This window comes from Panulirus ornatus, chromosome 44, assembly GCF_036320965.1.
Source record: "Panulirus ornatus isolate Po-2019 chromosome 44, ASM3632096v1, whole genome shotgun sequence".
NCBI lineage: Eukaryota > Metazoa > Arthropoda > Malacostraca > Decapoda > Palinuridae > Panulirus > Panulirus ornatus.
The window spans coordinates 3840028-3866939 of NC_092267.1; the positions used below are offsets into that span (position 1 = coordinate 3840028).

The 26912-nt window shown below is 42.8% G+C and overlaps 1 protein-coding gene across 1 annotated transcript; it reads right to left on the minus strand.

The window, feature by feature from the left end:
* Positions 1 to 59: 59 nt before the first annotated feature.
* On the minus strand, positions 60 to 26615 carry tll (nuclear receptor subfamily 2 group E member tailless). The gene is made up of 8 exons (XM_071687948.1): positions 26312 to 26615; positions 17708 to 17808; positions 15318 to 15453; positions 6143 to 6555; positions 5761 to 5895; positions 2561 to 2801; positions 1700 to 1826; positions 60 to 873 (listed from the first exon to the last, which is right to left on the minus strand). The coding sequence occupies exons 1-8, from the start codon at positions 26613 to 26615 to the stop codon at positions 732 to 734; spliced, it is 1599 nt and encodes a 532-aa protein (XP_071544049.1). The 3' UTR covers positions 60 to 731.
* Positions 26616 to 26912: the final 297 nt, after the last annotated feature.

Sequence of the window (26912 nt, forward strand, 5' to 3'; positions counted from 1 at the left end):
TTCCTAAATGTAAGGTTCCTCCACGACGCTTGAACAACAAGGATGTCAGAAAATGGAACTAAAATCAAATATAATTTTATTCAATAATTATCTGATGCATCATGATATTTACAGTGCAGTAAAGGTGTGAGGTAAAAGTGTTCTTTTAAGTACAAAAGAAGATGCTTAAAGTAGCACGATAGACTGAAAACAGCAAAATATGTCTTAACAATATGTACAATAAAAGTCAACACTAAAACAGTCACAGCTGATATGGAAGAACCTGTAGTAATATCCTAAGTAAGGAGACTACGAGTATAGTTCTATGTTTTCCACATTAAACATTGGAGAGACTTTTTTCCCCACGTCAATCACTTTCACGAAATGTGTAAGATATTTTAGTTTCTGCCACGTGAATTATGTTTTAAGTTTTACGAAGCATTGACTTCTCCTTAATCACCGACTGGGGAAGACGATTCAGTTTTTATATTGCATAAATCTGTTCCTTTTGGAAGTAGACTGAAATTTCCAAAATATATAAATTTCAATGATCTGTCTTATCACAGATTTTTCGATCGAAAGTATAATGCAGCCTATTATCATCCGTAAACACAGCTTCGTTTCCTTTAATACATAATAATCCTCGTTCTAGGCGTTCCTTTCATGTATCTGATGTAGAAAATCTACAAAATGTCTGCTACAATAAGACATTTTGTTTAGTTCTATTTTCTTATCTCCGAATTCTACAAGTATCAGAATTCTGCTGTCTTGTACATGTCGCAGATGATTCGCTCGATGGATATGGCCCCTATGGTCTTCCTGAAGAAGAGGTCCTCGATGGTGCGTGATCCCACTGCTCTCAGGGAAGGTAGGAGCAACAGCAGCTTCCCAAACCTGAGGAGGGCAAAAGAGAGATCGATGTGTAATTAGGTTTCTCTGGGACTTTCATGTTTTTAAGTACGGACTAGGCTTTGTGGAGTCATTGTTACGCATTTAATTGTCTAGTGTGAAAGGAAATTGGCGCAAATAGGATAAGAAGGTCTTAGTTGTTCATTATGAATGGAAATTGGTTCAAATAGAATAGAATACGCACTAGGCTTTGTGGAGTCATTGTTACGCTCTTAATTGTCCAGTATGAAAGGAAATTGCTTCAAACAACATAAGCAAATATATTGGTTTTTGTAGTTGTTGTTACGGGGAAGGGTGAACAGAAAAAGTAAATTCATTTCTTAATTACTTTTTTTATCTTCAATTCTCTGATAGTTGTCTATACAGCAAAACTAACCTTTGACGGGGAAAACCACTGAGAGGAAGAGTTTGAGGAAATTTTTTTTTTGTCATCCAAGAATATATGTTAGATTATAATACATGTTAATATGTTAGACTGTTATACATGTTAGTATATATGTTAGATTAGAATACATGTTAGGTGTAGAACTATAATCTAAGACCAGTATGTTAATACGTTCATACTTACTATTCATGACTGGAACTTTAAATATAGTCCATAATCGACTATTTGTAATGTCACCTAATCTAAAAATTGACTCACACATTAACTTGGAATTTTTTATGTATTGTTCTTTGTCATTGAACAAACAGACCTTTGTGGTTTTTATCAGGCTATGAATAGATTCAATTTAGCATCTCCTGCGTGCAATTAGAAACTCAAAATAATTCAAAATCACTGAAGAAAGGCGCTTGTGTTAGTGGGTCTCACCTGAAGGGCTGGGTAGGATAGGCTGTGGTGATGTACTTGTTGAGGGACAGCTGCGCCTGGTCCTGCAGGGCTGCCACAGCACCCAAGTCACGAAGTCCCTTGACCTCCACACCTCCGCTCTCCCACACTACTGGCACGGGTGGAAATGATTAGGTCACTGGCGCATGCGTGAGGAAGGGATACGCGAAGAAATGATAGCGTTTATGGACATTATTCTTGTCGCATTCTTTGACATAATGCGTTCTAAAGTCAAAATATGGGAAAAGAGAATGTATATTTGGAAAAGATCACAACTGAGCGCGCGATCTAGTAAATTCCTTCTAATCCACGGGGAACTGAAACGCGGTAAGTTCCCAAGTGCACTTTCGTGTAATGATCACATCGTCAGGGGAGATCCAAGAAAGAAGAATGTCAGTTGATTTACAACGAAGAGACGTAGCTAGGACGCTATTTGGTGAACAATTACTACCCCGAAATAGTGACTGTTTACCAAATGGCGTCCTAGCTACGTCTCTTCGTTGTATATGAAATGACTTATATTTTTTTCTTGTATCTCCCCTGATGATGTGATCATTACACGAAAGTGCACTTGCGAACTTAGTGTTTCATTTCCTTCTATATTAGAAGTAATATATATATATATATATATATATATATATATATATATATATATATATATATATATATATATATATATATATATATATATATATATATATGCGTACTTAATGTTTAGTAATTACAACAGGGAAAACATTTTAGATATTTCAACGTACTGTTACGTGTGTGACTAGTTGCCAGACCTGCACCTTGAAACCTGTTATTTTGTTAATGCAAGACAAATGTATCGAGTTTCCTCACCTGTTTTGAAGAGAACAATGGCTTTGAGGCACGCATACTCCGTTGGATCGACGCAAATGGCCTTGAATTTCGTGAGGATGTCCTGGAAGAGTTTAATGTCTTGTAAGATGGGGAGCAGACGGTCCGATGGCTCGCCGCTGAGACCAGAGGAGGCTAGAAGAGGCCCAGCCTCAACGGGTAAGAGGAACTGGGCTGCGGAGAGGACGAAGAGCTCCCGCCAGCCTTCCTCCAGCAGTAACAGCTGTGTAATAAGATCGCACTTCATTAGTACCATTTTCTTTCGCGTAATTGCGCTATTAGTTCAATCTGGGCTGGCCACCCGCTGATCAGCAGAGGGCTGTCTAGCATTTTTTCAGCATTTTTTTTTTTTTTTTTCGTAAATTCACGTTTATATGTTTTACTGAGATGATGATAGTCCCGTGTTTGTCCATATATATCACAATACAGAAGAACAAGACTTCTAAAAGCTTATACTTTGGACAGTTACGGCGTTGAGTCTCTAGATAAATAGCATTGAAGTAGACTGTTTTGGAAATGTTAAGAAGCCTTAAAATACATGGGGAATTATCGATCGTGCTTACACACACACACACACACACACATATGGAAGTATAAAGCACACACGATTAAGAAATGATCACGTAAAGCTGTAAAGGAAGGAAGAACAGATGCGTGAAGCAAATATCATAGACAAGTCTATGGATCGCCCTAAGTCATTTGATCGATGTATAAGGGATCAAGCATCGATTTGGAAAAAAAAAAAAAAAAAATGGCTCGATGAGATAAACGCTGAGAAAAAAAAGCGCTAAACCTTCAAGAAAAAAAAAAAAAAAAGAGCGTATGTTAAGAAGGAGACGGATAGGTCCTGGAAGCACAAAGATGTACGACACGAAATCACGCAAAAGAGCTTTGGAGGCCAAATGGCACGTAGCAAGTTTGTGTTCAAACAGTTTGCAAGAAAGGGCGAGAGTGCTTGATCTCGCTAGATGGAGACAGTACTCCAACGAAAGTATACGTTTCTGGTACGATATCTTTTCCCAGGGGAAGGAGCGGATAACTTTGAGTCGTGTCATTATCGAGCATGGTTACCGAGAACACTGTCAAGAAAATAGTTTTTTCTTTAACCGATGTTTCCCTCGTCAGCGAGGTAGCGCAAGGAAACAGACGAAGAATGGCCCAACCACTCACACACACACACACACACACACATATATATATATATATATATATATATATATATATATATATATATATATATTTATATATATACGCACATACACACACTTATACATATACATATCAATGTATCCATACATGTATATACTTAGACACATACATATATCTATTTAGATATTATTTTATGCTTTGTCGCTGTCTCCCGCGTTAGCGAGGTAGCGCAAGGAAACAGACGAAAGAATTGCCCAACCCACCCACATACACATGTCCACGCACGCACATGTACATACCTATACATTTCAATGTATGCATACTTATACATACACAGACATATACATATATACACCTGTACATAATTCATACTTGCTGCCTTTATTCATTCCCGTCGCCACCCCGCCACACATGAAATGACAACCCCCTCCCCTCGCATGCGTGCGAGGTAGCGCTAGGAAAAGACAACAAAGGCCACATTCGTTCACACTCAGTCTCTAGCTGTCATGTATAATGCACCGAAAACACAGCTCCCTTTCCACATCCAGGCCGCACAAAACTTTCCATGGTTTACCCCAGACGCTTTACATGTCCCTGGTTCAATCCATTGACAGCACGTCGACCCCGGTATACCACATCGTTCCAATTCACTCAATTCCTTGCACGCCTTTCACCCTCCTGCATATTCAGGCCCCGATCGCTCAAAATCTTTTTCACTCCATCCTTCCACTTCCAATTTGGTGTCTCACTTCTCCTCGTTCCCTCCACCTCTGACACATATATCCTCTTTGTCAATCTTTCCTCACTCACTCCCTCCATGTGACCAAACCATTTCAAAACACCCTTCTCCTGCTCTCTCGACCGCACTCTTTTTATTACCACAAATCTCTCTTACCCTTTCATTACTTACTCGATCAAACCACCTCACACCACATATTGTCCTTTCCAACACATCCACCCTCCCCCGCACAACTCTATAGCCCATGCCTCGCAAACATATAACATTGTTGGAATCATATACAATATACACACGTATATATTCATACTTGCTGCCTTCATCTATTTCCGTCGCCACCCCGCCACACAGTATATAAGTTCCTGCCAGTAGATATTGTATTGTTTGACAATGGTGGCGAGAGATGGCGAGTGTTGTAGCTGTGACGAGGATTGCTATACGAGAGTTGAGGACAGCGGCTGACTATTACGCAAAGTCGTGGCTTACGAGGCGGTGTCGAGGGATAGAGAACATCACATACGACAGATGTGTTGAAGTCGTACTTCAAGGGCAGGCAAAGTCCAAGAGGGGAAGGGATGTCTCGATGAAGTTTATATACTGGGAGATTCATGACAGTGTCCACCTGCAGGTTATACTTGGTGATGGATAGGCTTAGGTCAGAAAAGGGCTGCTGACGTGGAATCATACACGTCTGATAGAGAGGGAACAAGGAACACAGATCAGGGAACTTTTGAGATGGGCAAAGGTGTTGAAATACTAAAGTTCCACGTGGTTCAGCGTAGAGACGACTAATCATTGTTTTTCTATGGTGATTCGCCATCCTTTTAGATTGCCATGCAAAGCTTGTCACTAGAATGTCATGTGTACTTCGTGCTGTTTGTCAAATATGGTTTTTACTGCCCACATGAACAGTGAAGTGTCCTGTTATCTAATGGTTCACAGTCGGTAACTCTGTGTCTGTCTTTAAGAATTTCCTCCAGTCATATTTGTCCAGCAAGGTATTTTTTTTCTTCTTGTTTTCCGTCCGGCGTGTTGCTGGAGGGAGTGGAGGGTGGGGAAAGAGACTTCGACTTGCTATCCTTTTCATCTGCTTTTAAGGGGACTATATCTTTTTCCTTTTTTTTAAGTAGTGTTAAAGCCAGGTGACCTCGCTTGGTCTGTGTGGTCTCTCTCTCTCTCTCTCTCTCTCTCTCTCTCTCTCTCTCTCTCTCTCTCTCTCTCTCTCTCTCTCTCACGCATACACACACACACACACACACACACACACACACACAATTTTAGAAGCACACGCACCAACCTGATCTCTGAAGGGCAGGGCAGTGTAGGCAGGCAGTTGCTTGGCCCAGCGAACGTTCATGAAGAGCAGACGTGCAGCTGTCTCGCACACGGTGTCCGGGGAAGTCAGGACCGGCAGTGCGAGTTCATGTGGGTACTGTATAAACACACACACACACACACACACAGCGTTAGTAACACACCATCCTCCTCGATCACTCACAGTTCTCATTTTCATGTCTTAAACTGAGACTTGAGGTTTGGAAATGATCTAGATTTATTCATAGACATTACTAGGAGTATTTCATCTACTTATTGACTAGAGTTTACCGATCCTTAAGACCCTGAAATACGGCTGACGGCGTACGTGAAGGTGGTGACGGGTGAATAAGGATGAGCCTTACCTTGGGCGTCGGTGCTAAGAGGGTGCTGGCGCGGGTGGTGAGGACGTGCATGCGATCTAGCGTGAAGGCTGTGATCTCTGGCGGTGGTCGGGGTAAGTCCGAGTGGACGCTCCGAGCCACCGTGGTGGTGTGGTGGCGCTGTGGCATAGACAGCTTGACGCCCAGGGCTGGGTGTGTGGGCGGAGGCGGAGGAGGAGGAGGAGGAGGCGGGAACGGCAGAGCTATGGCCGCGCTGACTGATATGGCCGGCATGTGGGTGATGGCGGACGAGGGTGAGCGTGGGTGCGGTGGCTCCGTGGGCGGCGTGGGGCTCCGTGGGCGTTGGGGCGGCGACTCTGGGCTGTGGTCCTTGAAGTAAAGGGACATCTGACGCCTCAAGGTTGAGTTCCTGGGTCCTCTCTCGTGTTGTACAGCTGTTGGGGGAACATCACATCATATCTGGCTTAATCAACTGATAACGTTGAAAGTAATAATCATTTAAGGCCGAGTATGGACGTGGCCACATGTCTCGCCAAACGCCTCGGTGTTCAGGTCATAAAGATGGAGAAATATGAGAGTTTCTGCAAGGCTTTGGTCTTGGATAGAACAGAACAAGGTACAAAATAGAATACAGGATTCCCAGTGTTTTGTAATGTCTGACATAAAAATAAGTTTCTTCTAAAAAACATGTTTGAAGCGGTCCAACGTCCTTGAAGAGGAAGGGATGTCTTGTTATCTGTCGATACATGCATCAAACTCTCTCTCTCTCTCTCTCTCTCTCTCTCTCTCTCTCTCTCTCTCTCTCTCTCTCTCTCTCTCACCACAGCCACTTCACTTCTCGTATGTACTCTTCTTTCATACATTCTTTTGTCTTTCATACAGCCAACGGAACAGCATATTGTATAGAGGTACAGTGAGGTGTAGGAGAGGGAGGTGACGTCACACGAGTGTATTATAAAGCTACAGGTAATATATGATAATGATGGTCGTGTTCTTGTGAGCATCCCATCTTACTCTCGTCTCGTGAAATAACCATAATGCCATCTACATACGACGCTAACACACCCTCATTATCTATATATTCAAGGTCTTGTGACACACACACCCATTCACTCTCTCACCAGCGCCCCTCGAACTCCTTGGACCTCAACACAGTGGTGGGGTTTGTGTGGAGTGCAGTGATGGCTTGAGCTATGGCAACCGGGATTTTCCTCTCCCTGGTAGGTAAGTTTAACCCAAGCTGCAGAGGTTAAGCGTGACCTCTCACACGAACCCAAAGTAGTCACTCCGCCTATACATTTCGTTCCGACGTTCTTGGTCTCTTAAGACTGGACTGGTCATTCGTTTGAACCAGGGCTCCGAGGACCCCCCCCCCCCCTTTTTTTTGTGTGGTTAAATTGAATTTCTAAGACAGAATATTCTAAACTGTATTAAGAGCGCTGAATAGCCTTAGATACTCTGGTGCTTGGCTTATAAGCCTAAATTCTATAATCCGATCCAATGCACTTTCTCAAAAGGTATTGCTTGTGTACAGTACCAACGAAAGAATTACATTAAAAAGTTGCCATTTTTACTGTCTAAATCATCTTAATGTCTATCAGTTTTTAACCACACTAATCTGTCAGTTTCTGATAGCTTCCCATTGGTCTGCTATTTGAAATCCTTTGTAATCCTTTGTATTTACGCGTTGCTTTTCCTTCAACTGCATCAAATGGCTTCTCAAGAACCAAGAAAAACATCATATCCTCCATCATACGTTCTAGTTTTCTCACGAAAAGTCAGTAAAGAAAAATTATTTCGTCTGTACATTCATTTTGTTTCCTCTATCCACATTGCTCCCAAGTAACAAGACCTTTTTTTTTTCATATTATACTGTCTCCCGCGTTAGCGAGGTACCGCAAGGAAGCAGAGGAAAGAATGGCCCAACCCACCCACATACGCATGTATATACATAAACACCCACAACGTATACATACATATATATACAGAGGCATATATATATATATATATATATATATATATATATATATATATATATATATATATATATATATATATATATTTTTTTTTTTTTTTTTTTTTTTTTTTTTGCTTTGTCGCTGTCTCCCGCGTTTGCGAGGTAGCGCAAGGAAACAGACGAAAGAAATGGCCCAACCCACTCCCATACACATGTATATACATACGTCCACACACGCAAATATACATACCTACACAGCTTTCCATGGTTTACCCCAGACGCTTCACATGCCCTGATTCAATCCACTGACAGCACGTCAACCCCGGTATACCACATCGATCCAATTCACTCTATTCCTTGCCCTCCTTTCACCCTCCTGCATGTTCAGGCCCCGATCACACAAAATCTTTTTCACTCCATCTTTCCACCTCCAATTTGGTCTCCCACTTCTCCTCGTTCCCTCCACCTCCGACACATATATCCTCTTGGTCAATCTTTCCTCACTCATTCTCTCCATGTGCCCAAACTATTTCAAAACACCCTCTTCTGCTCTCTCAACCACACTTTTTTTATTACCACACATCTCTCTTACCCTCTCATTACTTGATCAAACCACCTCACACCACGTTTTGTACTCAAACATCTCATTTCCAACATATCCACCCTCCTCCGCACAACCCTAGTTATAGCATATGCCTCACAACCATATAACATTGTTGGAACCACTATTCCTTCAAACATACCCAGTTTTGCTCTCCGAGATAATGTTCTCGCCTTCACATACTTCAACGTTTCCAGAACCTTTGCCCCCTCCCCCACCCTGTGACTCATTTCCGTTTCCTTGGTTTCATCCGCTGCCAAATCCACTCACAGATATCTAAAGCACTTCACTTCCTCCAGTGTTTCTCCATTCAAACTTACCTCCCAAATGACTTGTCCCTCAGCCCTACTCTACCTAATAACCTTGCTCTTATTCACATTTACTCTCAGCTTTCTTCTTTCACACACTTTACCAAACTCAGTCACCAACTTCTGCAGTTTCTCACCCGAATCAGCCACCAACGCTGTATCATCAGCGAACAACAACTGACTCACTTCCCAAGCCCCCTCATCGACAACAGACTGCATACTTGCCCCTCTCTCCAGAACTCTTGCATTCACCTTTCTAACAACCCCATCCATAAACAATTCAAACACCAATGGAAACATCACGCACCCCTGCCGCAAACCGACATTCACTGGGAACCAATCACTTTCCTCTCTTTCTACTTGTACAGAAGCCTCACATTCTCGATAAAAACTTTTCACTGCTTCTAGCAACTTGCCTCCCACACCATATACTCTTAATACCTTCCATAGAGCATCTCTATCAACTCTATCATATGCCTTCTCCAGATCCATAAACGCTACATACAAATCCATGTTTTGATAAGTATTTCTCGCATATGTTCTTCAAAGCAAACACCTGATCCACACATCCTTTACCACTACTGAAACCATGTGATCTAATTTTATACGATCTTTTGCTGGCCAAACACATACCACGTACTGTCTTCAGTTCCTGCAGTCATCTGGACCTCAAAGTCTCTTTGTTGTATGGTTTAAAATCACTAATGTCGTACAGTCATATCTGTATGTATATGGCCACCTTCACGTGTTACCATATACTCGTAACTATTTCCATTCAGCTCGCTCGCCTGACCCTTTTCATAACACACATACACACACCCTGCTTTGTATATTCATTTTAGTAGCGTTACTATTCTTTTTACCTTTTGTTTTGAATTCCAACCCCTCAGTCCATACCCTGCACTCTCTATCATCCTCTACCCACACCAGAATTCCTTATACTGTAACATCCCTACCTTATATCTAAGTTATATATACGTGCTATTCTTTTTTGTCCACGGGGAAATGAAACACATTAAGTTCTCAAGTGCATAATAATCACATCATCAGGGTAGATACATGAAAGAGATGTAAGTCATAAAACAACTGACTTATATTTCTTTCTTGTAACTCCTCTATGTGATTATTACACGACAGTGCACTTGGGAAGTTAACGTTTTTCATTTCCCCGTGGACGTCAAGGAATATACTTGATCACGCGCTCAATTGGGATGTTTTCCAATATACGTACTCGATCCATGTCATACGAACTTTTTGTCTAGTGCAACATTAATTTCCAGACGGCGTGCCTTTGTCTTTGCCAATAGTTCATTTCTACTTAATATCGACTGATTCCCTTGCATAGGTTCTAGTTTCTTCTTATTTCCCCGTTTCCCATCCCCCCCTTTTTTTACCACCCCCTTCCCCCCATTTCTTTTTTGTCAATATAACATTTTCTTTTTTTTGTCTGCTTCATTCATTGTATTCTACGTTACTTGTCTTCTATTCGTTACGTTATTTCTTAATTCTTCGGTCTCTCTCTCTCTCTCTCTCTCTCTCTCTCTCTCTCTCTCTCTCTCTCTCTCTCTCTCTCTCTCTCTCTCTCTCTCTCTCTCTCAGTAAATCCTCTTCGCTCATTCAGTCATTTCTCGTGTATCGTCAGTGTGTTTTGCTGTTTCTTAGTTTCCTTGGTCTGCCCTCACAGTCTCGTATCTGTATCAACTCATGTGTGCGCCACGCACCCTCTGTACCTCCTCATGTGGCGTCACGCACCCTTTCATACCCATCTCTCTATACCTCTATAGCGCACTCCTCATATAGCGTCACGCACCCTCTAACTACTCAAGACTTCGTTCACATCTCTCATATACTTCTTTGATGGCCCTGAGACATTTAGGTTAGTTTGTTAGTATGTTAGTTTATGAGACGGCAAAGCTGTGGATGATCCATATACATGTGTTGAAAATTGTTCTCACAGTCCCTAACAAATAATTCAAATCATGTTAGCAGTGTTCATTCTCCATTCTGATGCACGTAACTAATATTTTTTTTTTCATTGTCGGCATTAAATTCAAACGATACACTAACCTCTCAAGGGCACTTATTATTTGCTTCAGTTCACCCTGGCTTTCCGTAAAAGTATTAGCGACCACAGTCGCTCGTATTTAAAGCACCATTATCAACTCCATTCGCCTATGTCTTGAAGTGTTACACGACCTCGATGAACCGAATCGTATATCAAACACGATCCAAGACCTTTACTTCGACTTGCGTGGATAAAAAAGCCACGCTATACTGTTAGCTTTTCGGTCCCGCATGGAGAGAAGCGTCGACTGCATTAATCTCTTGGAAATCCGCTCCGGAATAAACATCATGGTCGTGGGCGCTGCAGGGTGGGGAAGGGAGGGGGCTGCGCCGTGATAATGGCAGACACCGCGTAACCTGACCCGGATTCTGGACCCAACCACTTTACCCCCAGTGATTATGCTGTCGCGCGGGAGGCGTGTCCTGGACTTTGCTGCCTTTCGACAACCGCTTCCCGGGGTCGAGACTCGCACTAGACAAGGTGTACGAACTCTTAACGGTGTCTGATTACGCATCTGGATACAATTTGTCGATGCACAGTTACCCCCGTGGACTCTTGAGATGCCTCGCAAGAATCACACTCGTTGGGTTATAAAACCCTCCCCTTCCTCCCCAGCGTACAATATGGGTGAGTTACGGGGGCAGTGTGTGGTGCATCACAGGGGCATCGTAATTATAGGGTGGCGGAGGTGGAGAGAGGGGAAGAGCCTGGCCTCATAACGGTCGCCCGGCGGGAGAACCTCCGAGGCTGGGAATGGTACTCGCCCCACCCGCGGCAAGTGAGCAGTGCGTGTTGCGCGCGCGCTCACTCGACAGAGCCCGATGAAATCGGCTTGTGGCCTCAAAATCATCGGTGTCTGAGCCGATACCGTTGATAAATCGGTGATATACCGTACGGAGACTACGGCGTCATCTATATTACAGATTCAGAAGACGTGAAGTACAAGATTATCACACTCTTTCAACGTTGTTTCTATGCAATCGTGTGAAAATCTGGATCCCGAGTGCCAAGTCTATGGCTTGTTATGCAGTGTGACGGAGATGTCACAGCTGCACCAGACCTCATGGGGCTGTGAACATCACATCAAGTTGGAGAACAAGCCAAGTGCGTCAGGCAATTCTTGGTCTACGAGACAAACGCTGGAGGCGAGGCAAGTCTAATATTACAAGGCACAAATGTATTTTAATGACATCGTTAAAAAAAAAAAAATTGTTAGTGGAACGAGACGAGCAACTGAGGCCCTAATCAAAACCATCCTATTAACACTGATTTATATATATATATATATATATATATATATATATATATATATATATATATCCTAACCTAAGCAGGTACCCACTTTATCGACTAACCCTTCGTAGGTGCATGAGTGGCTGGGCTGTGGTGTGGACAGACTGTTAGAATCGAAACCAATGCATGAATGGCAGTCGCTGGGTCTTACCTGCCATAGATATTCCACATCCTGACAACCAATGTCGTGATAGATAACATTTTAGTTTACATTTGTCCAAATTTTCGGTACATGCATGACTGTGATTATCAGCGTACATAGAGATAGTCCAGTAACGTTCAGATGAGTCTGGCAGATTCCTGGGCATTTCTCAGTAGCCGAGAGCCATTACCCTGCTTCAGCGACTGAAATATCGACTGATAACGAAGCTGAGAAGTAATTCTAGTTCTCGAAGGTGTCCAGAGAGCACTGGAAAGGGGAGGGTCGACGCTCGACTCCAACGCTCCAAGCCCTGGAGGTCAGCTGTTGCCGCGTCACGTCTCCCGCGCGACTTGTCTCCCCAGTACTACTACCACTTCATTCCAACAGTATTTCTCTCATTCTCTTCTCCTCGTTATCAGTCTAGATAGGACAGCTACATCCCCATGGCCTGTATTAATACATCGGGAGGAATTTCCTATTAAAAATAGTCCAGAATATTAATGGGGAATTTGAAGGTTGGTAGCATGCACGTATGGCGATGGTGAGTGTTTGGTGAGAGGAAGAGCCGCGTCAGTGGGAAGATTTGTGGGCGACTTGGCGATTCCATCCAGCGGACATGTTCAAATTTCAGTCATTTCATACCTTTTTTTTTTCAGTACTGATTCACAAATTATACCAATGGCTGAGCGAATTCAAACATTCTACTTTCAGACTCTTACGTCACATCGAGTGAAATCATACACACAGTTGCCCCAAACATTCTCATTTCAGCACATCCATTCTGACACTTAACTAGCCGACGCCTGCGAGACCTTACAACATTTGGAATCCTATTCTTAAACATAAACCCATGCTTTGCTTTCCGAATAATTGTTCCTGCCCACATTTTCAGGCTCCAAAGTTTTCGGGGCCCCTCCCAACTTTCCGCTTCACAGGAAGGTCTCTCGTGCCCGCTGTCGACAGGGATCCAGTTCGTTCAATCACACTTACTTCTTCAGTTTTCGAATTCAATCACTCTCCATTGTCGTTACCTTGAACCTCTGTATATTAGGACATTCTCTTATTACATTTACATGTAACTTTCTTCTTCCACATTATCAATGATCAGGCCAGCTCTCATTATTGCAGCATAATACAACCAAAGGCGCGCTGATCATCGCGACAACAACAACCACTTCCAAGTGCTCTTCCCACAACTCTCTCTTCCCTTCTTCCTCTCAAAACTCTTGACTCACTCCTATACACCTCCTAAACAAATTAAACAACCATGGAGACACGTAGCCCCCTGCTGACCTACATTACATGAATTACCAATCATAACCTTACTTCCACGTACACAAGCCTTACATCCTCGAAAAATACTTTTCTTGGCTTTAACATACCTTTCCTTTCCCACCATATATTCATACTTTACCATTCTATCCACATTTATATGATTTTAGCATGTTCCAGTCAAAATGCTACTTACAAATCCAAGTTGCTTTTTAAGTGTCCACATACATTACTCTTAGCAAGGCGACATCCTGTACCACAACATCTTACCATTCTATACCACCTGAGCTCTCTACTGATGCTCTGTACCTGCCTTCACCCTCTCAATCAATACCCTCCCATATAATTTACCAGGAATACTCAACAAACTTATACCTCTGTAATTTGAGCACTCACTCTTATCCCCTTTGCCTTTGTACAATGGCACTATGCACGCATTCCGCCAATCCTCAGGCACCTCACTATAAGTCATACATACATTAAATAACCTTACCAACCAGTCAACAATACAGTCACCCCCTTTTTTAATAAATTCCACTGCAATACCATCCAAACCTGCTGCCTTGCCGGCTTTCATCTTCCGCAAAGCTTTTACTACTTCTTCTCTGTTTACCAAATCATTTTCCCTAACCCTCTCACTTTGCACACCACCTCGACCAAAACACCCTATATCTGCCACTCTATCATCAAACACATTCAACAAACCTTCAAAATACTCACTCCATCTCCTTCTCACATCACCACTACTTGTTATCACCTCCCCATTTGCGCCCTTCACTGAAGTTCCCATTTGCTCCCTTGTCTTACGCACTTTATTTACCTCCTTCCAGAACATCTTTTTATTCTCCCTAAAATTTAATGATACTCTCTCACCCCAACTCTCATTTGCCCTTTTTTTCACCTCTTGCACCTTTCTCTTGACCTCCTGTCTCTTTCTTTTATACATCTCCCACTCAATTGCATTTTTTCCCTGCAAAAATCGTCCAAATGCCTCTCTCTTCTCTTTCACTAATACTCTTACTTCTTCATCCCACCACTTACTACCCTTTCTAATCAACCCATCTCCCACTCTTCTCATGCCACAAGCATCTTTTGCGCAATCCATCACTGATTCCCTAAATACAACCCATTCCTCCCCCACTCCCCTTACTTCCATTGTTCTCACCTTTTTCCATTATCACCATTAAATATAATTTTCAAGTTTTCGTCGAAATGTCTTCTAAAGTTTTTTTCTGACTTTTTCATGGCATTACGAGAACTGGTGCCTCAAAGCCATCTCATTAACGCTATAATATATATATATATATATATATATATATATATATATATATATATATATATATATATATATATAACTCTTGAGGTCGTTGAGTATCACCCATTTATATACTTGACCACAAGTATACTATCCACACACACACACACACACAAAGCATAATTCGTAGGAACACATCAACCATCGTTTTCATTACTAGCGAAAGGCTTCAAGTTACTGAACCCGAGTTTCCTGCGATGGGGAATCTAGAGCTGAGTTAGGACAGATCTGAAATACACTGACCATCTTTGTTCATTCCTGCCTGGAGACACTTGGACAGCCTACAAGCGCGACACTGGTTACGATGTGTTTTGTCCACCAGACATCCACCCTCAGCCTTGCTCTTGCATACGTACTGCCTCTGGCGACGGATCGACCTCTGTAAGATATGTAAACACCAGCAATTATTAAGCGTTACTGTCAATATCTACACTTATATCGCAGGGGATATATATATATTTAGCCTGAAACTATAAGGCGCAATTCTATTTCAAAGATTATGTAACGTCAACAGGTGTATGTGGAAAAGTTGATAGAGAGGCAAAAGAGTTGCTGGAGTGATGGAAAGAGGAGTGAGTTCTTGATAGGACGTAGGGTCTTGAGGTCAATGTGGAGGATGTTATACCACGTTTGTTCGTCTCTTGTGAAATCCGGATAGAAGACATGCACCATTCGACTTTTTCGGTGTCCCTGCCACTGGGTTGCTGCGGTTTCAAGGCTACGGGGGCAGGTGAAGCGTTCGCGGTAAACCAAGGAAAGGTCTCTCGTGCCCGGATGTGGACAGGGAGCTGTGGTTTCGTTGCAATGCACATGACAGGTAGAGAATGAATGTGATCGAATGCTGTCTCTCTTCGTCTGTTCCTGATGGTAACGCGGGAAACGGCGATGAATTATGATTATACACAATACAGGGAAGAGCTGTCTTCGCGTTCCTGAATGAGTCATTGGATGGCAGGCCAAGGGCCCTCATTATGTGGAGGGCATTATAAAAATACATAAGGTCGTGGCGCCTGCGATTCAGATCTGAACAAAAACCAATGGTGGAGACAAGAGAGTGTCTTTCAGTCATCCTCTCTGCTGTTCTCTGTCGTCTTCAACATCACCTCGATCTTCTGAGGACCTCTCTAAGTATGCGTCAGCGAGGGTGGGAACCTTTGTAGTCCCACACTAGTTGACTGTTCATTTAGATGAATTTTTGCACACTCAGAACGCTTGTCACATCCACCACGCCTGAGGAACTGGTCAGCCAGAAGCCATATTTTCTTGGAGTTATACCATTAATCTCGCTGTCCTTGCGTGCAGCATGTCTGCCATTCTTGTGAGCCATTTCTATGCCACATTTATTGATGTTTTAAGTAAGGGTGCTACAGCAAAGTGCTGTTCCACGACGAAGGTTGGGGGAAGTAATAAGTGGCCCACATCGAAAGCTCCTTGAAGCATGGAGGTGGGCCTTCGTCTCGTGAACTAGCACGAACGAGTCTTGGTTCAGTGTTAGTGCAGCTTGACCCAGCAGTAGCTGAAGCCTTCCATGCCATATTCCATGCCATATCCCAGTTGTTCTTCTTGTGGGTCGACGGAGAAATGTGTGTGTGTGTGTGTGTGTGTGTGTGTGTGTGTGTGTGTGTGTGTGTGTGTGTGTGTGTGTGTTGAATGACTTGTGTGTAGAATCATCCCAAGCCCTAGACAGTGAGATGACTTTAGGGTTCACCACTTCCCCTTTACAGGGTGGGTAGCTGGGTTCTACTGGGAATGAGCTAAGTGGAAGGTTTGAGAGTTTCACAAAGGGACACTTCATTGCTGCCCCAAGTTGGTCACGGCTGGGAGGTAGTTTGAATAGCTGGTGAGGTCAAGCATTTGTTGGTGGGGGGAAATTGTGTACTGGAGTTGAAGGAATATTTGAGCATTGAAGAGAAAAAATACCATACTCTTTTAAGTTGGTGTTAGCCTTATGCATTGAATGGGGCTGCATATTACATTATGTATATCTTTTTTTAAGTATTGGAGCATTGTGTACATGTTATGACTTATGTATACTAAAACGCCATGCTATATATGCAGTCTTGGGAGCCTAACGTGTCTTGTAATGTTGGGCGAAGGGGAGCTTAACCGCAGATTGTGTTTTAATATAATCTACATCAATTATATTGCCAGGCTAAGCGCAACGCGCCATACCGGAATAACACATAGATAATCCCAGTTTAAGGGAGACATACTCAAAGCAGATTTAGCTCGGTGCACTAGCGGTCAAGATATTACATATAATCACAATTTCTCTGGTGTGTTTATGGACTAGTTATATGTAGGATAGAAGGGTAAACTATTGCATGGTGGACATATAAAATGAATCTGTCTGAATGGGTACGAAAGACGACAAGCTTAATTTTAGATTATTGGGTAAGACATGTCAATAGCCTGATAAACGACAAGAAATGTGATGGCTGAAAAAAGTAAACGCCAGTATTGAGATCATGTAGCCCTGACGACCAAGAGTTAGGAGAGCAGAGAGGTGTGAACGTTGATTGAAATGGCTTTCACAATCGGTGACTGAATGATGAGACTGCCAGATTTCTCTGACTGCCATGTTATAAGCTCATTGGAACAAGTGCTTTAACTGACGGAGAGCAAATGCGTACCTTGAAGAAACCAGCACAACCATCGCAGGCGAAGATCCCGTAATGTTTCCCAGAGGAGTGGTCGTGGCAAACCTTGCAGGGAATGTCGTACAGGATGCGGCCTGCAAGGGAGAAAAAGATGCCTTTATACTTCCTCTAACAACTTGTATTGTTCTAAACAATAAAAATCATGTGCTGTTGCTAGATGTCATTTGACACCACAGTAAAGACAAGGAGTGAGAAGACGCCATTGGGCAATGTAAGATAAATTGTCTGTTCAGTTTTCCCCCTAATTAGCAGAACCTGGGAAGGGAAATATATGGTTTGCACCTTTTTTCCCCCTATCTAGTTGTCCAGATCCATTTTCTGATGATGGTATTGACTCTTACATCATTCACAGAGTTTTGGACCTTCGAGGCTTAGCGGTTAACGTTGCTGACCATGAAGCATTTACTGGTTCGCCTAGGGGGTCGAAAACACCATAGGTTCGAATCCTGGTGGCTCGCATCGGCCATTCCCTCAGTTAACCCAGGTGTTTATCCCTCCCTGGACCTCCGCGGCGTAGCAGTTGGCGATGCTAACCATGAAGCATTTACGGGTTCGCCAAGGGGGTCGAAATCGCATGGGTTCGAATCCTGTTGGTTCGCATCGGCCGTTCCCTCAGTTAACCCAGCTGTTCATCTCCCACTCCACCCCACCTCACCCCTTTAAAGGCAGGTCGATAAAATGAGTACCTGGCTTAATGGGATGGCCTTGATTAAGGGCTATTCAGTCCCCCCAGGCCGTCTCGGCCGACGTAAATACGATAAAAAGATAAATAAATGATGCTTTGAGGTCTGTCCATTGGCTCTTGAGCGGGTCGGATCAAAGGCCAAAGTCCAATATTGGCGAATATCCCAGGAAGCAAGACTCATTTACCCCTCATCCGGTCACGTGACCTCCTGGGAAAGAGGGGGGGGGGAAGGCCATGGGAAAGCCTTACCCTTTCCAAAGATCGATCTCTTAAGGTCGTCATGTAACGTGATTCAATTCGCAAGGCTCGTGCGTTTTCCACCCCAAAATCTTCTGGTGGAATATTCGCCATCCACCATCCCCAATCTTCTGGTGGAATATTCGTCATCCACCACCTCCCAAGCTTCTGGTGGAATATTCGCCATCCACCCACCCCAAAATCCTCTGGTGGAATATTCGCCATCCACCATCCCCAATCTTCTGGTGGAATATTCGTCATCCACCACCTCCCAAGCTTCTGGTGGAATATTCGCCATCCACCCACCCCGATCTTCTGGTGGAATATTCGCCATCCACCATCCCCAATCTTCTGGTGGAATATTCGCCATCCACCATCCCCAATCTTCTGGTGGAATATTCGCCATCCACCATCCCCAATCTTCTGGTGGAATATTCGTCATCCACCGAATCTTCTGGTGGAATATTCGTCATCCACCGAATCTTCTGGTGGAATATTCGTCATCCACCGAATCTTCTGGTGGAATATTCGCCATCCACCCACCCCGATCATCTGGTGGAATATTCGCCATCCACCCACCCCAATCTTCTGGTGGAATATTCGCCATCCACCCACCCCGATCTTCTGGTGGAATATTCGCCATCCACCATCCCCAATCTTCTGGTGGAATATTCGCCATCCACCCACCCCGATCTTCTGGTGGAATATTCGCCATCCACCATCCCCAATCTTCTGGTGGAATATTCGCCATCCATTACCCCAACCTTCTGGTGGAATATTCGCCATCCACCACCCCTAATCTTCTGGTGGAATATTCGCCATCCACCCCATCTGCTGGAATATTCGCCACCCACCCTCGATATTCTCGTGGAATATTCGCCATCTACCACCTGATCTGAGAATGGCGAGGTGAATATTCCATGTGACGAGAATATTCGCTATCCACCACCTGATCTAAGATTCCCGGGATTGAATATTCCTTGTAACGTATCGGAAAACATGAGAATACTTCCCCCGTTGCCGAATACCTGGACGCCCACTCTTCTCTCTCTCTCTCTCTCTCTCTCTCTCGTGTTCATCATCATCATCATCATTACCCCCTAACACGACCACCAACACCAAACACGTGGTAATTTCCCGCACGTGCTGTCCGGCTGGCGGTCACGTGAGCTATCGACTTAATTACTAGCCCGAACGAGCTAACAGGAAATTAATGGCTGGCCTCATAGCTGGTTATTACTTTGATGGTGGAAGAGGACGACTCTGAGCCTCAGTGTAATGAAGAATGTTCATGAGTTTTTGCATGGCTTGTGTGGAGGCCAGTACGAAGTGATTACTATGAGATGGGACTTCTCCAACTATTTATGGGATTTTTCCAACTTTTAATGGAATTCTCCAGGCATCAAAGGGATTCTCCTGCTATCAATGGGACTTCTCCAGCTATTAATGGGACTTCTCCAGCTATCAATGGGACTTCAGCTATTAATGGATTTCTCCAGCTATTAATGGGATTTCTCCAGCTATTAATGGGATTTCTCCAGCTATTAATGGGATTTCTCCAGCTATTAATGGATTTCTCCAGCTATTAATGAGATTTTCTCCAGCTATTAATGGGATTTCTCCAGCTATTAGTGGATTTCTCCAGCTATTAATGGGACTTCTCCAGTTATCAATGGATTTCTCCAGCTATTAATGGGACTTCTCCAGCTATCAATGGATTTCTCCAGCTATTAATGGGTTTCTCCAGCTATTAATGGGATTCTTCAGCTGTTAATGGGATTTCTCCAGCTATTAATGGATTTCTCCAGCTATTAATGGGACTTCTCCAGTTATCAATGGATTTCTCCAACTATTGATGGGACTTCTCCAGCTATCAATGGATTTCTCCAGCTATCAATGGATTTCTCCAACTATTAATTTGACTTCTCCAGCTATCAATGGATTTCTCCAGCTATTAATGGGTTTCTCCAGCTATCAATGGATTTCTCCAACTATTAATGTGACTTCTCCAGCTATCAATGGATTTCTCCAGCTATTAATGGGTTTCTTCAGCTATTAATGGGATTCTTCAGCTGTTAATGATTCTCCAGCTATTAATGGGATTCTCCAGCAACTGCCATCAATACTGGGAGAGGAAATTTTGATATCTGTTTCTTCTACTACACCTCCAAGCCTTGGAACTCTCCACCTTCTCGTATCTTTGCCAGTCACTATGACCTGGCCCTTTTTTTAAGACATGTTTTTCCCTTCCCCCAGAATTCGTTAATAATTTTCCTTTGTCTTTCTTTTCATGAACCTCTTATATTTCAATTAAGGCCCGGCCTTGATGTGGACTTTTGTACGTGACTGGAGCCTCCAATTTAAAAACGTCATGCGTTTCATGCGTCACTGGGTCATGTGTATGATTACCGTCATGCGTTCTATGCGTTACTGGGTCGTGTGTATGATAACTGCCATGCGTTCCGTGCGTTACTGGGTCGTAAGTGTGATACCATCATGCGTTCCATGCGTTACTGGGTCATGTGTCTGATTACCGTTATGCGTCCCATGCGTTACTGGGTCATGTGCATGATTACAGTCATGCGTTCCATGCGTTACTGGGTCATGTGCATTATTACCGTCATGCGTTCCATGCGTTACTGGGTTGTGTGCATGATTACCGTCATGCGTTCCATGCGTTACCGGATCATGTGTATGATTACCGTCATGCGTTCCATGCGTTACCGGGTCATGTGCATTATTCCCGTCATGCGTTTCATGCGTTACTGGATCAATTGTACCAGGTTTTCTGAGTTACTGGGTAATTCTGTACTGATATCGCTGAGTTACCAGGCAAGTTTACACCGTTGTGGCTGAGTTACCGGGCCAGTTTACACAGTTGTCGCTGAGTTACCGGGCCAGTTTACACCGTTGTCGCTGAGGTACCGGGTCAGTTTACACAATTGTCGCTGAGTTACCGGGTCAGTTTACACCGGTGCCGCTGTGTTACCGGGTCAGTTTACATCGTTGTCGCTGAGTTACCGGGTCAGTTTACACCGTTGTGGCTGAGTTACCGAGCCAGTTTACGCCGTTGTCTGAGTTACCGGGTCAGTGTAAACCGTTGTCGCTGAGTTACCAGGTCAGTTTACACCGTTGTGGCTGAGTTACCAAGCCAGTTTACACCGTTGTCTGAGTTACCGGGCCAGTTTACACCGTCGTCGCAGAGTTACCGGGTCTGTTTACACCGATGTCGCTGAGTTACCGAGCCAGTTTACACCGTTGTAGCTGAGTTACTGGGCCAGTTTACACCGTTGTTGCTGAGTAACCAGGCTAGTTTACACCGTTGACGCTGAGTGACCGGGCTAGTTTACACCGTTGTCGCTGAGTTACCGGGTTAGTTTACACCGTTGTCGCTGAGTTACCGGTCAGTTTACACTGTTGTCGCTGTTACCGGGTCAGTTTACACCGTTGTGGCTGAGATACCGAGTCAGTTTACACCGTTGTCTAAGTTACCGGGCCAGTTTACACCGTCGTCGCAGAGTTACCGGGTCAGTTTACACCGTTGTCGCTGAGTTACCGGGCCAGTTTACACCGTTGCGGCTGAGTTACCGAGCCAGTAACGCCGGTACCTCACGAGTAACTGGCAAATCCACCTTGGGATGATCAAGGTAGAACAGCCAAGGATGAAATGTCTTGTTCAACTGTAAAGTGATGGGTCTCATATTTGTTTTTCATACTCTCTGCTTTAGAATGATCGCGAATACATGGAAATGGGTTCGTATAAATACTAATTATCATAGTTTATCGCCGTTTCCCGCGTCAGCGAGGCAGCACCAGGAAACAGACGAAGAACGGCCCATCCAATCGCATACACATGTATATACATAAACGCCCATACACGCACATATACATATGAACATACACGCACATATACATATGAACATACACGTATATATATATATATATATATATATATATATATATATATATATATATATATATATTATTATTTTTTTATTATACTTTGTCGCTGTCTCCCGCGTTTGCGAGGTAGCGCAAGGAAACAGACGAAAGAAATGGCCCAACCCCCCCCCCCCCCCATACACATGTATATACATACGTCCACACACGCAAATATACATACCTACACAGCTTTCCATGGTTTACCCCAGACGCTTCACATGCCTTGATTCAATCCACTGACAGCACGTCAACCCCGGTATACCACATCGCTCCAATTCACTCTATTCCTTGCCCTCCTTTCACCCTCCTGCATGTTCAGGCCCCGATCACACAAAATCTTTTTCACTCCATCTTTCCACCTCCAATTTGGTCTCCCTCTTCTCCTCGTTCCCTCCACCTCCGACACATATATCCTCTTGGTCAATCTTTCCTCACTCATTCTCTCCATGTGCCCAAACCACTTCAAAACACCCTCTTCTGCTCTCTCAACCACGCTCTTTTTATTTCCACACATCTCTCTTACCCTTACGTTACTCACTCGATCAAACCACCTCACACCACACATTGTCCTCAAACATCTCATTTCCAGCACATCCATCCTCCTGCGCACAACTCTATCCATAGCCCACGCCTCGCAACCATACAACATTGTTGGAACCACTATTCCTTCAAACCTACCCATTTTTGCTTTCCGAGATAATGTTCTCGACTTCCACACATTCTTCAAGGCCCCCAGAATTTTCGCCCCCTCCCCCACCCTATGATCCACTTCCGCTTCCATGGTTCCATCCGCTGCCAGATCCACTCCCAGAAATCTAAAACACTTCACTTCCTCCAGTTTTTCTCCATTCAAACTCACCTCCCAATTGACTTGACCCTCAACCCTACTGTACCTAATAACCTTGCTCTTATTATATATATATATATATATATATATATATATATATATATATATATATATATATATATATATATATATATATATATTTACACACGTACATATTCACCCTTGCTTGCCTTCATCCATATTGTGTGTGTGTGTGTGTGTGTGTGTGTGTGTGTGTGTGTGTGTGTGTGTGTCTGTGTGTGTGTCTGTGTGTGTGTGTGTCTGTGTGTGTGTGTCTGTGTCTGTGTGTGTCTGTGTGTGTGTGTGTGTGTGTGTGTGTGTGTGTGTGTGTGTGTGTGTCTGTGTGTGTGTGTGTCTGTGTGTGTGTGTGTCTGTGTGTGTGTGTGTCTGTGTGTGTGTGTGTGTGTGTGTGTGTGTGTGTCTGTCTGTCTGTGTGTGTGTGTCTGTGTGTGTTACCGGACTCCGCCTGCTTGAGGTTACACTATGAGCGAAGAAACACCTTCAAGAGACGTGTATTTTCGTCGTTAATGAGAGTAAAATCTTGTCAGAGAAGTTTATCGCCTCGAAGGAATCCAGGCTGTTTCTGCTACGGAGCGTAGCGCAGAGTAAGAGCTGAAGACGTGTAATTGGGGGGGGGGGGGGTTATAGCATTAGAAGTCCTCAGTAAAAGGGGTTCTGGGGTTCGTCTAATGTTGGTAATAATATATACATATACATTTGTGTGTGTGTGTGTGTGTGTGTGTGTGTGTGTGTGTGTGTGTTGGAAATGAGACAGTTTTAAGGCGTCTCCACAGATAAATATTTTAGATAAAGAAATCAGACTCTAATAAGAATTATTAGGTATGTTTAAACAACACAGAAAGGTGATTTGGTGTTGTCGAACCCATCATTAAAATTTTGAATCGGTTGTAGCAATACATACATATATATATATATATATATATATATATATATATATATATATATATATATATATATATATATATATATCATTACACTTGGTCACGGTTTCCCACATCAGCGAGGTAGCGCCCGGAAACAGACGAAGAATGCCCATACACACATATACACATAAACGCCTATTCACGCACATATACATACACATTCGAGCAGGGAACGAGAAAGCAAAAATGAATAGTTTTATGTCCAAAAAAAAAAATTAAAATTTACATGTTGGATTAGCCGGGTGGCGAGCGATGTTTGGGTGATTTCAACGGCGGGGCCGCGCGCGCGCGCACGCGAGATGAACCAGTTCCACAAGCGTGACTGGCAGGGTCTGCCTAGTAGGAAATATCAAAATTACTTATCAATTTAATGAAGAATATAAATAAGATACTAAAAATATATCTTAATTACATCTTGTCATACAGCCACTAGCAATGTATGTCTGAGTGACAGACAAGGTCTTACGAATATCTGATTCTTACTGATATTTGAATCTTACGAATATTTCATTCTTACGAATATTTGATGCTTACGAGTATTTTATTTCTTACAAATATTTGCTTTACGAATATCTTATTTCTTACGAATGTTTTATTCTTACTAATATTCTATTCTTACTATTTTCTTGCGAATATTTGATTTCTTACGAATATTCTATTCTTACTAATATCTATTCTTGCGAATATTGATTTCTTACTAATATTTGATTCTTACGAATATTTTCCTAATGTATTCTAGGACGTAGACATTAAGTAGGTGATATTTAGAGTTGGTCTAGCAAGATATATATATATATATATATATATATATATATATATATATATATATATATATATATATATATATATATATATATATATATATATATATGATTATGATGTCGATTCAGATGATTGTGTACGATGAAAGAAATCGAGCTAAGGGAAGTGAAATGAAGATGCAGAATATATATAGTGAAGGAAGACGATGAAGTGATAGAGTATATAAAGTGAAGGAAGGTGAAGTGATATAGTATATAGAGTGAAGGAAGATGAAGTGATAGAGTATATAGAGTGAAGGAAGGTGAAGTGATATAGTATATAGAGTGAAGGAAGATGAAGTGATAGAGTATATAGAGTGAAGGAAGGTGAAGTGATATAGTATATAGAGTGAAGGAAGGTGAAGTGATATAGTATATAGAGTGAAGGAAGATGAAGTGATAGAGTATATAGAGTGAAGGAAGGTGAAGTGATATAGTATATAGAGTGAAGGAAGATGAAGTGATAGAGTATATAGAGTGAAGGAAGATGAAGTGATAGAATATATAGTGAAGTAAGAAGATGAAGTTATAGAATATATATATATAGTGAAGGAAGGATGGCGTGCTTAGACAGAGCAATACAAGGTTAGTGAGGGAGATTAACTCACACTAATGTGAGACTTTATGAGTGTGGTCTATGAGTGAGTACGGGGCAGACTCAAAAACAATGTGAGGGGTGACATTACAGACGAATCACATGGCCGCTATATATGGGAGCCATACTGGATAATACTGGAAAGAAGAATTGGAAAGATGAACTCTCTACCTTCTCGTGTCATTCCCGATAACATGTCTTTCCCGATAACTTGTCTTTCCCGATAACTTGTCTTTCCCGATAACATGTCTTTCCCGATAACATGTCTTTCCCGATACTTGTCTTTCCCGATAACTTGTCTTTCCCGATAACTTGTCTTTCCCGATAACTTGTCTTTCCCGATGCTTGTCTTTCCCGATAACTTGTCTTTCCCGATAACTTGTCTTTCCCGATGCTTGTCTTTCCCGATACTTGTCTTTCCCGATACATGTCTTTCCCGATAACTTGTCTTTCCCGATACTTGTCTTTCCCGATAACTTGTCTTTCCCGATAACTTGTCTTTCCCAATAACTTGTCATTCCGATAACTTGTCTTTCCCGAAGACTTGTCTTTCTCGTTGACTTGTCTATCCCGATAGCTTGTCTTTCCTGATAACTTGTCTTCCCGATACATGTCTTTCCCGATAACTTGTCTTTCCCGATAATTGTCTTCCCGATACATGTCATTCCCGATAACTTGTCTCTCCCGGTACTTGTCTTTCCCGATAACTTGTCTTTCCCGATGACTTGTCTCTCCCGATGCTTGTCTCTCCCGATAATTTGTCTTTCCCGATAATTTGTCTTTCCCGATAACTTGTCTTTCCCGATAACTGTCTTCCCGATAACATGTCATTCCCGATAACTTGTCTTTCCCGATACTTGTCTTTCCCGATAACTTGTCTTTCCCGATAACTTGTCTTTCCCGATAACTTGTCTTTCCCGATAACTTGTTTCCCGATAATTGTCTTCCCGATAACTTGTTTCCCGATACTTGTCTTTCCCGATAACTTGTCTTTCCCGATAACATGTCATTCCCGATAACTTGTCTTTCCCGATACTTGTCTTTCGCGATAATTGTCTTCCCGATAACATGTCATTCCCGATAACTTGTCTCGCGATAACGTGTCTTTCCCGATAACTTGTCTTTCCT

What these genes read in the sequence shown, in the direction of transcription:
- tll (XM_071687948.1), bottom strand. Translation starts at nt 26,615, where the DNA reads ATGACATGTTATCGGGAAGACAGTTATCGGGAAAGACAAGTTATCGGG. An exon ending in CAAGTCTTCGGGAAAGACAA is followed by an intron (nt 17,809 to 26,311) that starts GTTATCGGAATG and finishes TCTCCCTTGCAG; the next exon opens with GCCGCATCCTGTACGACATT. An exon ending in TATCCTACCCAGCCCTTCAG is followed by an intron (nt 874 to 1,699) that starts GTGAGACCCACT and finishes TGCCCTCCTCAG; the next exon opens with GTTTGGGAAGCTGCTGTTGC.